The sequence below is a fragment of the Elgaria multicarinata genome, chromosome 1 (assembly GCF_023053635.1).
Source record: "Elgaria multicarinata webbii isolate HBS135686 ecotype San Diego chromosome 1, rElgMul1.1.pri, whole genome shotgun sequence".
Lineage (NCBI taxonomy): Eukaryota > Metazoa > Chordata > Lepidosauria > Squamata > Anguidae > Elgaria > Elgaria multicarinata.
The window spans coordinates 191678626-191694589 of NC_086171.1; the positions used below are offsets into that span (position 1 = coordinate 191678626).

General features: G+C 45.0%; 1 protein-coding gene across 1 annotated transcript; it reads right to left on the bottom strand.

The window, feature by feature from the left end:
* Positions 1-362: 362 nt before the first annotated feature.
* R3HDML (R3H domain containing like) lies at positions 363-14420 on the bottom strand. Its single transcript, XM_063120312.1, has 5 exons — positions 14082-14420; positions 11868-11986; positions 9440-9572; positions 2701-2816; positions 363-645 (listed from the first exon to the last, which is right to left on the bottom strand). The coding sequence occupies exons 1-5, from the start codon at positions 14394-14396 to the stop codon at positions 513-515; spliced, it is 816 nt and encodes a 271-aa protein (XP_062976382.1). The 5' UTR covers positions 14397-14420; the 3' UTR covers positions 363-512.
* Positions 14421-15964: the final 1544 nt, after the last annotated feature.

A 15964-nucleotide genomic window follows, 5' to 3' on the forward strand; every position in this document is an offset into this window, starting at 1 on the left:
GAAAGGCTCATCTAGTGCCTGGATAGTGTGAATTGGGATTAGAAAGAACCTCTTTTGTCTTTTGTGCTGATTATTTTCTATCTCCAAGGAAAACCTAAAGCTACAGTAGCAGAGAAGACAATTCCTTGGAGAGGATTTAATCTAAACCGAGAAGACTTTCAAATGGGCTTCAGTATGGTGGCTACAATGTCAGATAATATGGTGACTCCATTAAGGATACACAAACTGGAAGAGTGGCCTGCCATACCGCAAAATGTAAGGACCTGTTTCCTATACAAAACTATGAGAAATGCAGGCTGTCATATGTATGGCTGTATATAGCCATGGGGGAAGCGTACATGAAGGTCTATCGATGTATGGGGGAAGGATCAACATGAAAGGACAAGAGGAAGTAGTTTGGGATTTCATGAGCATAAATAATCCATCTATTTTACAATTTGCCATCCCCAGCATCACGCTTCTGCCACTTCCAGCTGCAAGTCCTACACCCAGATTCTCCACATGTGCTGGACTCAGAACCAGCTCACTTTATTGGATTTGAGTCCCGAGTAACACATGTTGTTGCTGCAGATGCCTCCGTAACTAGGCGGGCAGGCTGAGCAAGGCCTCCCCATTTTGTAAGGGGCTTCTCCTATCCAATTTCCCCTGGAAAGAGAAAGAGACCAAGCGTGAGACATGTTGCACTGCTGGGTACCCAGATGCCACACTTTATTTATTTTCTTATTTTGTTTAATAACCAGCCCTCCTGACAAAAAAAAAAAGGTGCTCAAGGCAACTATCAATAAAATACAGATTAAAAACAAAATCTTAAATAAAACGTAACATAAAAACAAATACATTAAAAGCACAATAATAAAAGAAACTACCCAATCAATTAAACCACCCTCCCCCCACGCCCCGAACAACAAACTAGCTTCTGTGTCAAGGCTTGCCTGAATAAAAATACCTTTGCTGCCAGCAAAAAAAAAAAAAATAATCATCAAACCAAACTAGCCTGGGAGGAAGTTTCAGAGTTCCAGAGCCTGGGGCAGCCACTGAGAAGGCCCTCTGTCATGTCCCCACCAAATGTGAGTCTGATGGTGGCAGTATTGTGAGAAAGGCCTCCCCAAAAGATCTTAAAACCTGGGCAGACCTGTGTGGGAGAATGCAGTCTTTCACGTTTACATCCTCCAAAGCATTTATTTCATTTCCCCCACAATTGTGTAAGAGTTACCTTCTCTCAGAAGAGCCCCCTTCCATTTTATTTATTTATTTGTATCTGTTCAAAAGGCCAGGGCTCCTGCAGTTTTAACTATTGTGATGAAGAGGGGATTTCACCAGGTGCTGCACTGCATACAAATGACCCCTGCTGAAATTTCCTTTTCTATGCAACTGTTAAAGACAAAGAAGCCTTGTCTTCCATTCCATATGGTCACCCTACTTTTAAGGTCAATGCAAACACCTTAAATTGGACCCAGAAATCAAGTGGTAGCAAATGTAAGCTGGTGCACAATGAGTGTAATATATTCTGAATGCCTAGTTCCTATAGGCATTCTTGCTGTCATGTACTGCATCAAGTGAATCTTCTGGACTATCTTTAAGAGCAGCCTGACGTAGAACACATTACTGTAACCCAGTCTGAATGTAAGCAATGCATGTGCCATTAAGGCAAGATCTGTCTTCTGTAGGTAAGGCCACCACTGGAGAACAAAGTGAAGCTGGTAAAAAGCAGCCTGGGCCAGGTGATGACAACTGTGCCTTGCCTCCGTAGAAAGCACAGAGTCCAGGAACACTCCTAAACTCCTGTACAGGGGAATGCAATACCATCTGTGACCAAATGTATCCCGTCATTCAGGTTGGCAGAGTAGCAACTCAAGCAGAGAAACAAAAGAGATTCTCCTCTAGGGATACGTGATTCTGATGCAAGGAATAAATTTATGCGCAAACAGACAGCAAAACTTCCCAGCTCCAAAGAGAGGTGGATATGAAAGGCATAAGGTAGGAACAGTAAATCAGGTAGAGCTGCAGCGATCAGCCTCCTCTTGGGAAAGGTACTTTGGGTAGTGTTTGCTTTATTTATTTCCTGTGGCATACAAGTATTCCTGGAGCACAATTTGCCAATTACTGTTCTAGAATGTGTTAGCAAACACTGCCTTCTACTGGATAAACCAGAGGCATAAAGGCATATTACTGATGCCTCCTTAAAATGTAAGAATGCTTTTTTTAAATGAAAAGAGACTTTGCGGGGTGGTTGTGGTGGGGGGAGAGACATGATTTTGCAGGAATAAGTAGTGGGGGTGTGTGTGATGAGGGATGCTTAACCCTTTTCCCTCTTACAATTTCCCCTTCCCAAATCACACTGCACATGCTGCTGCTTCCCACCACTCTTTGCAGCTGCAGGACTCCAGTTTCTCTCGAGGGTGATATAGAATAGAATAGTCAAGATGGCTATATATTACTTCAAGTATCAGAGACATTATCTCTCTATATGCCTAGGGAAGGATACCGCGAGAAAGAAATTGTACTCATGTCCTGCTTGTGGACTTCCCATGGTTATCTAGCTGGCCACTGTAGGAACAGGATGCTAGACTAGATACATAGGCCTTTGGTCTGAACCAGCAGGGCTCTTCTTATTCTGCTGAGTACTGGGTAACCTTCCACCTGTACTCTGCCCTAATGCTGCTGCCTGTGTCCGGATGAGTCCTCCTTTAAGTTACTTACTTGATGGCATAGTTGCACACTAAGTAGACTGCTCGCCGCCACGTGTTGCCCCACACATTCATGTTGGTGCATGTGTGGATGGCACAGCCAATTCTGTTGCTAGAAGCCCACACCATCTGTTTGCGAGACATTAAAAGAGCTGTTATAAAAAGAAGACAGTCCTAGAGCCATAAAACCCATGCTGATTAGGGCACATCAAAGACATAGGGTTTTGCTTTATAGGTTCTATTTAGATATTAACTTTGACGATTGCTAAATAGAACATCCGAGATAGGATCCAGTATACCATTAAATACCAGGGCTATTGGTTTCAGGCCTTTGTCCTACTTGTGACCTTCCCAGCAGCATCTGGCTGGCCACTGGGGGGAAAAAGGGATGATGGATTGTATAGACTTTTGGTCTATTCCAGTGGAACTTTTCTTACGTTGTTATAGGTGACCATATGGGAAAGAGGACAGGGAAATTCCCTCTTCATCACAACAGTTAAAGCTCCTGCAGCTTTAACTGTTGTGATGAAGAGGGGATTTTCTCCAGGTGCTGCATGCATACAAATGACACCTGTTGGAATTCCCATTTCTATGCAACTGTTAAAGGTACAGGAGCCCTGTCCTCCTTTCCATAGCGTCACCCTATTATAGACCACACTCTAGGTCAGCATTCTCCAACCCTGTGCTTTCCAGATGTGTTAGACTACAACTCCCACTATCACAGCTGGAGATGATGGGAGTTGTAATTCAACACAACTGGGAGGCAGCAGGTTGGAGAAGGCTGCTCTAGGTTTTGGCTGCTTGAGCTGAACTCCCATGGGCTCTTTGGTTAAAAGCTCCACTGAAAGAAGCAGTGCTAGGCTACGAGAGAGCAGGATGGCATTTCCCTTGCTGGAAGCATTAGCAGTTAGTGTCTGGTGGATGCTGGGCAGCACGTCAGACAAGCCGCTCACATGCCAGGGGCTCAGGAGTCACCACTGCAAGTCAACAGAAGGCGCTGGCAAAAACAAGCAAGACTATAGAGCACTTACAATATACAATACATCACACATTTAAAAATACAATAAAAAGTGCTTCACAAGCTTGATTGGCCAGACGCGTTTCGACTCAGAGGTCTTCTTCAATGGCCAGTCACACGGCTGATCCACCGTCAGAGAAATAACTGCAAAATAGGGGCTGACGAAAAAGTTTTTCAGGAGTACAGCATTAAATATATGTCACTCCCCTCCAGTTGCAGGTCAAGGGTAATAGCTTTTCAGCGACCGCGGATGACAAAGATATCATTTATTTCTGATGGGGCTTCTACCCCTGTAATAGCTGCATATCAAGGAAGTATTTTAAAAAATCCTACTCTTGCCATCAAGACATTGCTCCACACTGGGAAAAGCTTCACCCTGTTACCTCCGTGCAGTTGCTCAAGGTACTAAAGAAGAACACAGGAAACCCAGGAGGCCATATTTTAAGGAGAAGAGACTCCTGTGTTCTTAGCACTTCCCCCTTCCTAGAGTTTCTTAACAGTGCAGTGCTACTTGGAAGTAAGGCTCATTGAGTTAAATGGGGCTTACTCCTATGTAAATGCATACAGAATTGCAGCATAAGGGCTACTTTAGATTAAGGGGAAATCATGTCTCCTTACTGGGCCTTTGCTTCCTGCTTCTCTTGCACAATCGTAATGGGTCTGCATTACACTGCTGGAGAGGGGAGACCACATGGTCTTTAATGGAAAACTTCCCCTCCTCTTGTTGCTCATAGCCCTGAATGGGACAGTGCCCTCTAGTGGATGCTTTGTAGCACAACTTCCCCTGTACATAGGAAATCCTGAGTTATTTCAACAGAACTGGGATATAACAGGTGTTTTTTTTAAAAAAAACAGAATTACCGGGGGAAGTGAGAGAGATGTTCAGGAGGTTGCCAACGTCATCAAAAGGACCAATGAACTTCCGTGAGTGGCCAGTCACGAGCATGGCTTATTTCACTCTTGTGAAGGAGCCCTAAACCGTTTGAGGAGAAGGCTGAAAATATCTCATTTTTTGCTGAAGGATCCTTCTGAGTGGCAGAATCTGATAGAAGATCCCAGTTTTTATGCCTTGCAGTCAAAGATATATTCTGCCAAAATTCTAAGCAAATTGGCATGTCTGTCCCCAGAGTACTCAACACACGATGCTGCAATAAAACCAGCATGTGTGGGGCAGGGAGTGTAGCTTCATTTGGGGTAAGAACATCAGAAGAACCATGCTGAATCAGACCAAAGGGCTATCTCGTCCAGCACTTAGTTCACACAGTGGTCAACCAGCTGTGTCTCAGACATCCACAAGTAGGACAGGAATGCAATAGCTTCTTCCTACTTGTGTTCTCCAGCAACTGGGGTACATAGGCATGCTGCCTCTGAGACTGGAAGTAGCATATAGCTATCAGGATTAGTAGCCATTGACCACCATATTCTCCATGAATTTGTCTAATCCCAGCCTTCCAAGTTGGTGGACGTCACTACATCTTGTGGAAGCGAATTCCATAGCTAAACTATGCACTTTGTGAAGAGGTACTTCCTTTTATCTGTCCTGAATTTCCCACTGATCAGCTTTATGGGATGATCCCAGGTTCTAGTATTATGAGAGAGAGAGAGAGAGAGAGAGAGAGAGAGAGAGAGAGAGAGAGAGAGAGAGAGAGAGAGAGAGAGAGAGAGAGAGAGAGAGTCCCCCCATCCACTTTCCCCACATATTTTGTACATCTCTTTCATGTTTCCCCTTACTTGGCTTTTTTCCTAAGCTACATGGTCCCAGATGTAACCTTTCCTCATTAGGGGAGTTGTTTCAGCCCCTTGATCATTTCAGTTGTCCTTTTCTGCCCTGTGTCCCACTGCTGCGAAAATTCCTCAGGAACTAACTACTAGAATGGGCTGAGCAGCTGATTGGAATTCTCAATTTGAAAAGCAGGTTTTGGTTTTGGGTTTTTTTATTTCTAGTTTGCCTTCCACCTCTTTACTGCCATTTCTCCAGACACAACATTGGAAATGAGACCATTTAGGTCTCAAAGGGTGTCTATAAGCAATGCAGACACCCATGCAAATACGGGGCTGGGTATTTCCAGAAGCCAGACTGACAAGGCAGAAATGGCCCCATTCTGGAGCTGTGTAGCACCCTATTTATTATGGGCTGGAAATGCTTTGCCACAGCCCAGCATGGGACAAGAAGGTTTTCCACTGTGGGCTGGCTGTACACACACGGGGAGGAGCATATGAAGGGCTTGCATTCACTGAGGTGCCAGACATTTCGGCAAAGCCCTGTCACCACAGAGATGATTCATAAGGAGTGAGGCAGGAAAAGGCTTTAGCTTTCCTTGAGATGATGTCGGTATAACACCAGCCGCCCTGAGGGAAGGAACAGGAGGCTGAGGAAGACAGGCATGGAAGATCTCAGAACTTCACCTGGACTGTGCCATCACCCCACAGGGCCAGATGACACCAACTGCACTATGGGAAAGATCCTGATGGCTTCTTATATTTAAATCAACAGTGGGCAATTTGCGGCCCTCCAGATGTTTTGACCTGTAATTGCCTCAGCCCTGGCCAACATAGCCAATGGGGTTGGGGGCAGGGCAGTTGTAGGCCAAGACTTCTGGAGGTCCACAGGTTGCCCACACCTGGTGTTTAATTGTGATTGCATCAATATATTCTGGTTTTACTTGTAATTTGCCTAGGAAGGATTTGTATCCTGAAAGGCAATTTATAAATGACAATAACAAACAAATAATGAAGAAAATACGAGGCCTAAATTTACTCTTTTTTCTTCTTCCTTTCCTTTCCAAGGGGATTCAAGCCAGTTGGCCAAAACTTTCCATTTGTGTTGCAGAAATTGGAGTGAAAATGCCCCTTAGAAACAGCTGGAATTAAGGTGGACAGCTCTTTCCGTAACCCTCGCTCCTGTGCCTTTAACACCAAGGCCAGATCTACACCAAGCAGGATATGCCACTTTGAAAAGAGTTTGAAAACCGTATATGGAGTGTATCCTGAGCCTCAACAGTTGTCACTACTGTTATAAACTGTTTAAAGCAGTAATGTAGATCCTGCCCATAATAATCTGCAGGCATCAGTGAGTGTTAATACTTATCTCTGTGTCATGAGAGGCTGGTACACAAGAGCAATGTTAATAAGCCACCCCAGAGCCCTAAAACAGGCCATGTCTTCTGGGTGGCTTGTTAACTATGGCAACATGTCCCAATGCCAGGTCTGTACAACATGGCAAGCTTTGCCGGTGAGGGTCATTATGCAAATACCTCTGACATACAACCAGCACGTGCAGCTGGGGTGGGTGGGGGTGGATAAGCCACAAAGTCAATGTCATGGAATATTAGCTGAAGTGTGTCTCAGAGTCATAGGCCATAGCTAGACCTAAGGTTTATCCCTGGATCGTCCAGGGGTCAAACCTGTTCATCTAGGTGACACACAGGGGATCCAGTGCTCAGGCAGGGGCGAACCCTGGATGATCCCAGGATAAACCTTAGGTCTAGCTGTGGCCATAGATAAAACTGCTTGGGTCAGTATTATAATCTGCATTCCTTTTGGCCTCATTGTTGTAATTTAAAGCAAACTGTCTCCCTGCAAAAGAGGAAGTAATGAGGGACAAATGCACAGGTGAAGTGACAGTAAGCAATCACAATTTCCCCCCATGTGATGACACTCAGAATCTGTCAGACTCACCTCACAAACCTGCAATATGGGGATGGAACAGTCTATTTTAGAATGGTTCTAATAAGGTATGTGAAGCACTTATGGAAAGTGCTAAATAAGGATGGGGGAATATATGGCTCCCCAGATGATGCTGGGCTGCAACTCCCATGAGCCCCAGTCTGAGTAGCCAATGGTGAGGGATGATGGGAGTTGCCATCCAACAAAATCCAGAGAGCATAATATTTCCCCCTTCTGTGCTATATAAAGAGATACTAAGTATTACTGTTACCCAAGCCACATTCACGTTTCCCCCAGGAAATCTGTTGGAATTCTTGGGGACAAAAAACAACAACAGAGAGAGTAGTCCCAATCCAGTTCTAGTCATATATATGTAACTACTTACCAGTCCGGCTAATAGCCCTGCAGGATTACCCACAGGGATTCTCTACACCAAGGTTTTATCTTGCATCTTTACTGGGGCTTCTGCATCCAGATTCTTTGCAGAATTAAGAACAGTTCCTTTACACATGCTTACAAGTCCTTTTGCCCCCAGGAATTTCCTTTTTCTGCAAGTTCTATATGTTTTGTCATACAGCCACAAGATGGCACTAAGTACACACTTATAGAAGCTTCGCACTTCCAGAAAAAATGCTGCACTTTCCCTGATCTTAAAAAATGGGATAAAGATTATAAAATGGTAGAGACCCTTTAAGTTCATGACATCATGTAATGGAACTGCAAACTTCTGTGAATGACCAATCATGAGCGCACAAGAAGAACCTTGTGTATCGAAATCCCACATTCCCATTGAAAGATGCATTTTGATGCAGATCTAAATGGTCATCCAGAAGCACGTGAAGAACTGCAAATTTGCCTATATATGGGCACACATAGAAATCTCCTGCAGAATTGGGATAACTATCCTCTATTGCTTACCTACTCCTCATCTCACACTTATTATTCATTTATGGCCCAATGAAAGAAAAAACATCCTACATCTTCCAACATTCCCTAGCCAGCCTGTAGGACTTGATGTGCCCAGGATTTTGCCCTTAAAGTTATAACATTCTCTTTCGCAGTGGAAAGCAACGAATTACATCTGTAAAGGATAAAAATATGTACCCTGTTCTAGATTCTGATGTGAACTTAATTGAACACATAGAGCACCTATCGCCTGACCCATTCATTTTAAAGGAATACCTGCAAGGAATTGTATCCATATAGCTGTTTCCTATACTGAAAAGAATGGGGCAACCTGTGAAAGGAAGAAAGGGAAAGAAGGAAGGAAGAGACAGAAAGAAGAGAATGAAAGAGGGAAGAAAGGAAAAGGAGGAAGGAAAAGAAGGAGAGAAGGAAGAAAAGAATGGAAGGAAAAGAAAGAAGGAAGAAAGGATAGACAGTTGACAGATAGATAGATGATAGATAGGTCTTTGGCAATAAAGCCTAGAGCCTCTTCACACACACCAGCCACATGGGAGCTGCTTACCTATGATAATATCCCATGCATCTATGGTATGTGTATGATTCAGGACAAATACAAGGAAGTACTCCTTCATGCAGCGCATAGTTAAATTATGGAACTCACTACGACAAGAAGTGGTGATGGCCACCAACTTGGATGGCTTTGAAAGGGGGTTGGATAAATTCCTGGAGGAGAAGGTTACCAATGGCTACTAGCCCTGATGGTTGTGTGCTATCTCCAGTATCTGAGGCAGTGAGCCTATATTCACCAGATGCTGGGGGATATGGGCAGAGAGATGCACCGTGTCCTGCTTGTGGTTCCCTGGTTGACAGTTGGTTGGCCACGGTGGGAACAGCGTGTTGGATGGACCCTCAGTCTGATCCAGCATGGCACGTCTTATGTTCTTATGTAGCACGACCATGGGAGCCTGAGGTGGTGGTGGTGGGGAACCATGTGATCAACCATGCCCACTATAGTTGTAGTAGTCACATGCGTAGCACTATAGGAAAGCAACTCTCATGTGGCTGCGTGTGGCTGTGAAGGGTGCCAGCAATGGTTCAGCTTCTAAATGGAATGTTTAGCACTTCAGCTACAGTACTGCAATGCCCAGTCATGGGTTTGTACCTGGGTGTAATGGCTGCAGACCGAACCGCTACATTTGGAAGGGCAGCTGGGCTTGCATTCGTAGGGATAAGGGAAGGAATAGTGCTGCTTCTCATAATACCAAGATTTCACAAGGTCCACAGCTGAATGGTACCTACAGAGGGCCACACACAATGCACAGGTTATTCATTTATCTGCCAAAGTTATGCTCTGGGCAATACAAAGAAACCTGTCTGACCAAACCCAGAAGCTTAAGATCTAATGGAGGTGGTACAGGAAAATGAGGGGCTGCTTCCAACTACTGACTATGCCCACTTAGCCTAGGAGGCTGTCTACATGCACGGAAAGCCCCAGAGTGGGTGCGTGGTGGCTCTGCATTGATTATAAGACACAGCAGCCACCGTGCACCTGCTCCAGGGATTTCTGGCAAAGCTGCGGAGAAAATAAGTTGGGGACTTCTTCTGGCTTTTTTCTCCAGAGCGAGGCGAGTTCGATACATCCACCGTCTATGGTCGCCGTCCGCCCAGGCAGAGCCTAATGGCTGCCGGAAAGCCCGTGCTGCCTCCCCTTCATCTAGATTACTCACCACTACCCTGCACCAGCGATACTGCAGGGCTTGGCAGCAGAGCGACACATCTCGGTGCCATGAAGACAGCCTCCTGGTGACATGGAGCTGAAAAATATGCATGACATGATGTCATCGCATTGGTGTTTCCCCGTTCACTGCAAGTGATGGCCACTGAAGCAAAATGGGAGGGTGGGAAACCGTCCTGCTCTGATGTCATGTTACACTTATTTTTCAACAACACATTACCTGGAAGACTGGAGTGAGCATGTGTCCTACTCCACAGAAGATAGTCCTTTCTTTCAAGGCAGCCGCTATCAGGCTGTCCAGTCTGAGTTCAGTTTAAAGATAAAGGACACAAAGCCAGAGGTTTACTCGCTGCTGTTTATGTTTGTACTACCAGTTGCAAAGCTCACATTGATGGGGTAGACAATTTAAAAAAACAACTTGTAGGCCAATCCTGTGTAAGTTTTTAATCAGAAGTTCATCTGAATTTAGTGGAGCCTGAATTCAGTGGCTGTATATGGGACTTTTTTCTGGGTAAATAATAATGCGTAGGATTGCACTGTAAGGCTTATTGTGGAAATGTAACCATCCTAATTTTATCTGTCTGTCTGCCCATCTACTTGCATGACTCAGCCTTATAATAACTATAATGAAAATATCAGATTTTGTTTTAAGCTATTTTTTTTTGGCAAAATAGTTAACAGATATCCATCCAAGATGGAATCTAGCAACTTCACTGGAAATCACACAAAATATTTACATCATCAAAAGTGGTTCAGATGAAGGTCCTACCTGACTCATAATTATTTAAAGTTAGAACAAATCTACACCAAGCAGGATATTGCACTATGAAAGTGGTATATAAAAGGCAGGAGCCACACTACTGCTTTATGGCAGTATTGAAGTGCACTGACAACTGTTGGAGCCCACTTACACATACCATATACTGCTTTCTCACCGCTATATCCTGCTTGGTGTGGCTCCTGCCTTTTATATACCGTTTTCATAGAGCAATATCCTGCTTGGTGTAGATCAGGATTTAGGCCCTTGCTAGACCTACCTTTAATTCCTGGTGTGTGGAGGGGCCAGCCCGCGCTAGACGTAGCACGGGCTGTCGCTCCTGTCCACACGTGATAGGCGACGGGGTAAAGGAAAGCCCTGTCGCATCGGCCATTTTTTCCCACTTAAAGGGGCCATATGCGCAAGAGCACAGCAACGACAAGGTAGGTGTTTGTTTGTTTGTTTTAAAAAAAGGGTTCCCTGCTCCCCCCGATTTCCCCCCGCCCTGTCCGATGCCCCCCCGCCCGCCCACCCTGTCCAATCCCACCATTGCCCCTGGCTACGCTCTTCCTTCCCATCTCTCCTGCTGGGTCCGCTCTTCCCCCCCCCCCCGGCCCCCATCTCCCCCCCCCCCGCAATTCCCGCCCGGCCCCGATCTCCCTCCCCCCCGTGATTCCCGCCCCCGGCCCAATGGGCACAGCGCTCCTGTAGACCGCTGTGCCCAGTGCACGGCTTCTCCCGGCTACTTGCGAGTAAGCCGCGTAGCCGGGGGAAGCCGCAGAACCAGCTAGACCTTCCACAGCCCCGGGCTGAGCCCGGGGCTGTGGAAATACCAGGCCACAAACGGTGCTGGTTATCTTGGGCCAACAGAGGGTTTAGCCTGGGCTGACCCCTGGATCCCCTGTGCATCATCTGGACGCACAGGGGTGAGCCCAGGTATCAGCCCAGGCTAAACCTACGTCTAGCAACAGCCTTAGACAGAGTTGCATGGAATGAACACTGTCAATCTGATCTTTGTTTCTAATGAAGAAACATCTCTGGAAGGTTGGCTTTGTTTGATACAACACTGTCATTTCATCGGCAGGGACACCTGCTTACCTGCCAGACTGAATGGCAAGGTTTTGACCAATGAATTTCATCAGTTGTGGAGGTCCATGTTCCCACATACATTGTTTGGCCCACGCTTCTGCAGATCTGGCTAACCTCTCATCCCATACCTGGTCAAGAAGAGAGACAAAAACAAGAACAAAATGAGAAAACATACAACAGATAGTGAGCTCAAAGTAAAACAGAGGGATCATTCCCTTCAGACTTTAATTAGGGTGACCTTATGGAAAGGAAGACAGGGCTCCTGTATTTTTAACAGTTGCATAGAAAAGGGAATTTCAGCAGGTGTCATTTGTATGCATGCAGTACCTGGTGAAATTCCCTCTTCATCACAACAGTTAAAGCTGCAGGAGCTCTACTAGAGTGACCAGATACAAAAGGGGGCAGAGCTGCTGCAGCTTTAACTGTTGGGATGAAGAGAGAATTTTACCCGGTGCTGCATGCATACAAATGACACCTGCTGAAATTCCCTTTTCTATGCAACTATTAAAGATAAGGAGCCCTGTCCTCCTTTTCATATGGTCACCCTACTTTAATGCCAGCCTTATATATGCCACTGGGAAAGGGAAATGTTAGAAACATTAATATCAGAACATGGAGGATATGGTGCTATTGGTGAGAGAAGGAGGAGGTAACCTTTCGTCTGTCAGGGGCTGCTGTGAGCAGGAACAGGGCCAAACGTGGGTGGGACAACCCATTTTCTCTCTCTTTCTGATGCACCCTTCCCTCTCTTCCTCTTCCTCTCTGAGGGGCATATGTGACCTTAGGGCTGCAGGCAGCCCAACCATGAGCTAGTACCTTTGGAAATAGCAAGTGGTGAAGTCCTACCTGAACTGCTAAAGATGGGAAAGCACATGCCTGATGGCTCCCTCATCTGAAAATCTTGCAGTGCAATCTACCATGTCCGGAAGAAGTGTAAAAACTTAAGCTTCTGCATGACATGCTTGCTTTCTGTGTGCAGGTAATTTCAGCCACATGTTCCCCATCCCTTTGTAAATAGCTGCCTGACAAGCAAAAATCAACAAGGGAACTTTTTAATTGCATGAAAAGGTAATGATGAGCTCACCTACTGGTTTCTGCCCAAAGTTAATTTTCCCTGGCAGAGGTGGCTTGCCAGAAAAAAATGGTGGCCACCCTAGCAACAGACTAGCATATCAAGTTTCCTTGGAACACACCTGTGGTGTGTGCAGGAAAAATGATGTGTAAACCACATAGCCTGCGCTGGCCTGCAGTGGGAAGGCTCCAATGGTAAACTACTGCTAGCACAAATGAGATTGCATTGGCACAATTCTAGCACAACATCAATAGTGCTCGCTTGTGTGACCGTTTCCTGGGACAGCCATTATGCTAGCAAGCACTATTGACGTTGCACATAGAATCATAGAGTAGAAGGAGCCATTTAGGCCATTGGGTTCAAACCCCTGTACGGTGCAGTAATCCAGTTTAAAGGATCCCAGTCTTTGCTTGAATATCTCCAGCGATGGAGAGCCCACCTTTGGATCCACCTAGTTGTAATGCCATGTAGCCCACACTAAACTAGATTGCTAATCAGAATATCACGGGGCACTTTGTTAAATGCCTCACTGAAGTCAAGGTATATTATGTCTGCAGTATTTCCACAATCTACTAAGGATGTTACCATCTCCAAAAAAATGAAAGGTGATTTATCTGGCAGGGCCTGTTCTTGACAAATCTATGCTGGCTTCCAGTGATCACTGCATTACTGTCAAGATTCCTATAAATTGTGTGCTTTATAATCTGCTCTAGAATCTTCCCAGTTGATGTCAGACTGTCTGGTCTATAATTCCCCAGATCTTACTTTTTAGCCCTTTTTGAAGATAGGGATAACATTTGCCATTCTTCGGTGTCTGGTACTTCTCAAAGATAATACATAGAGGGTCTGAGAGTCCACCTGCTAGCTTCTTCAACCTGCTAGGATGCAATTCATCTGGAGCTGGGGCCTTGAACAGCACTGAAACCTTCTCACAGGTCCCTGACAGTTTTATTGACAGAGAATCACTGTAGGTTGAAGCACCTTCATCACGTTATTGAAATAGCTGCACCCAGCCTGAATGGAGGTGGAAAACTTTTCATTGCAATTTCAAGGAACAATACACACAAGTGCCATATTGACTTCACCTAACATCTTGGTTTTCCCTGTTCCTTCTCACACACACCCCAGCAACAAGCACAAAGGAAACTCACCATATACTCCATGTTGGCAGCTGGTGGGGACACCTGTGCCCGCACTTGATTGTGGTAGTCCAAAAGAGCGCTCATGTCCCTGGGAGAAATATAGCGCTTCCTACGAGTTCGGGGCACTCCAAGTCCAGATACAAGGCCTGCTTCACTACTGCCGGATGGGTAAAGAAGTTCAGTAGAATTGGGCAGCATGAAGGAGCTGGATTTCTGCATCATCCAGAAGAGTGAGCCAATAAAATATAAACGCATGTGCAACAGGGTCATTTTAGGATTTGCACGCCTTTTCTTCTGAGCCACTGATGGTGTCGTTGATTTCATGCGATCAATATGCCAAATTGTTTTTTCTTCTGGTTTATATATCTAAAAGAGAGAGAAAGAAGATAGACAAAATGTCATTGGATCTAGAAAAAGAGATCTGAAATGTTCCAAAGGGAACGTTACTAAGAGCAGGAGAAGAAAAGGGTTTGGCTAAGCTGCATTTATAAAGAGCAAAATTCCTAAGACCAGCTGTGAAATCTCAGGAGGTATTTTATTTATCACTGCTGTCCGAGAAGGGGGAAGTTTTCCCCCCTCCGCCGGTCCAAAAATCATTCCAAGGGTTCACATGTACCTGCCAAAGCGATGCTAATTAATAACATGCTGCTACAGTAGCTTAAACAATTTCCCACTGCTTTCATAGATCCTCGGTCCATCAAGCAAAGCTGCTGGCTAAATTAAAATGTTATTGCAATAAGTAAGCAAAAAATAAATAAAATAAAAAGCAAGTTCTAAAACAGATTAGTAAGAAAATATAGAGGCTCATGATTTTGTTGTTTCTTTTCAGAGGGAGAAAAAAAAGAGCCTCTAAAATTAAAATTACTAAGCTACTCATTCTTTTTCAGTCCTTCTAAGATATTCCCTAAAGGAGATAAAAGGGCATCTCCCAGACTACATACCTTGAAAGCCGAGCCAAGAACAGCTGAGAAATGTTAGTTGCTGCAGTAGCGTAAACCCAGGGATTGACCTTTACAAACAACCTGCTCTCAGACGCATGTGGGAGAGAGATGTAACATCTCCAAGTCCAAGGAGTCTTGGATGGCCAGCTGACACAAGATCTGCATCTGAACTCTTCCTTTGAGGAACGACCTAAAGTCTGAAAAGTGTGTGCAACTGGGCAATTTATGGCTTTTCCCCTGTGTACACATGGCTTCCTCTCTCTCTACCAAGTGTCTGCTTGCTGCTCACTGTGGAGAGGGGGAGGGGAGCAGCTGTAAATACTATCATATTAAGGTACTAGAGGTTATTCCATCAAAGTTAAAGGCTATTTTTCATCAGCTATAATAGGCATGTGCAGCCATCTAATAAGGAGAATATCTGCATGCAGGGTTGCCAGATATTGGGGCAACAACCCCACCTCCACCCTGGCTGCCAACTCCCCCCCCCCCCAAGATTAAGTGGACTTCATATCTTTGGCTGTTGACATGGTTTTGGCTGAGCTGCTGGAGTATATACCTGGAGCAGCATAACATACAAAAGCCGATATGCATACCGTATCACCATTCTTGTGGAGAAATATGTGGCTGCTGTTATCTTCACGCACCCCAACAGCAACCTGGGTCATTACAATTAATTGCCAAGGACCCCAAATAAGAATAACTGCTTTTGAGGAAATGGTTTTTCTACACTGCATTGGGCCAATGAATAGCTCATGCGACAAGATTTTTAGTTTGACTTGTATTTCCTATAGATTCAAAAACTTAACACACCCACACCAGTTCTTTTTCTATGAAGTCTGACTGAGGAAATGATGGCTGGGAAGCATGAGAGCTGTCATTTCCCCCTGTCTTGCAATTCAGTATGGGAGGCAGAGGAAACTACGAATCCCATGCTTTCAGGTAGAAAGTAAC

What these genes read in the sequence shown, in the direction of transcription:
- R3HDML (XM_063120312.1), bottom strand. Translation starts at nt 14,396, where the DNA reads ATGAAATCAACGACACCATCAGTGGCTCAGAAGAAAAGGCGTGCAAAT. An exon ending in CTTGCCATTCAGTCTGGCAG is followed by an intron (nt 9,573 to 11,867) that starts GTAAGCAGGTGT and finishes GGCCCTCTGTAG; the next exon opens with GTACCATTCAGCTGTGGACC. An exon ending in GTGTGCAACTATGCCATCAA is followed by an intron (nt 646 to 2,700) that starts GTAAGTAACTTA and finishes TTCTCTTTCCAG; the next exon opens with GGGAAATTGGATAGGAGAAG.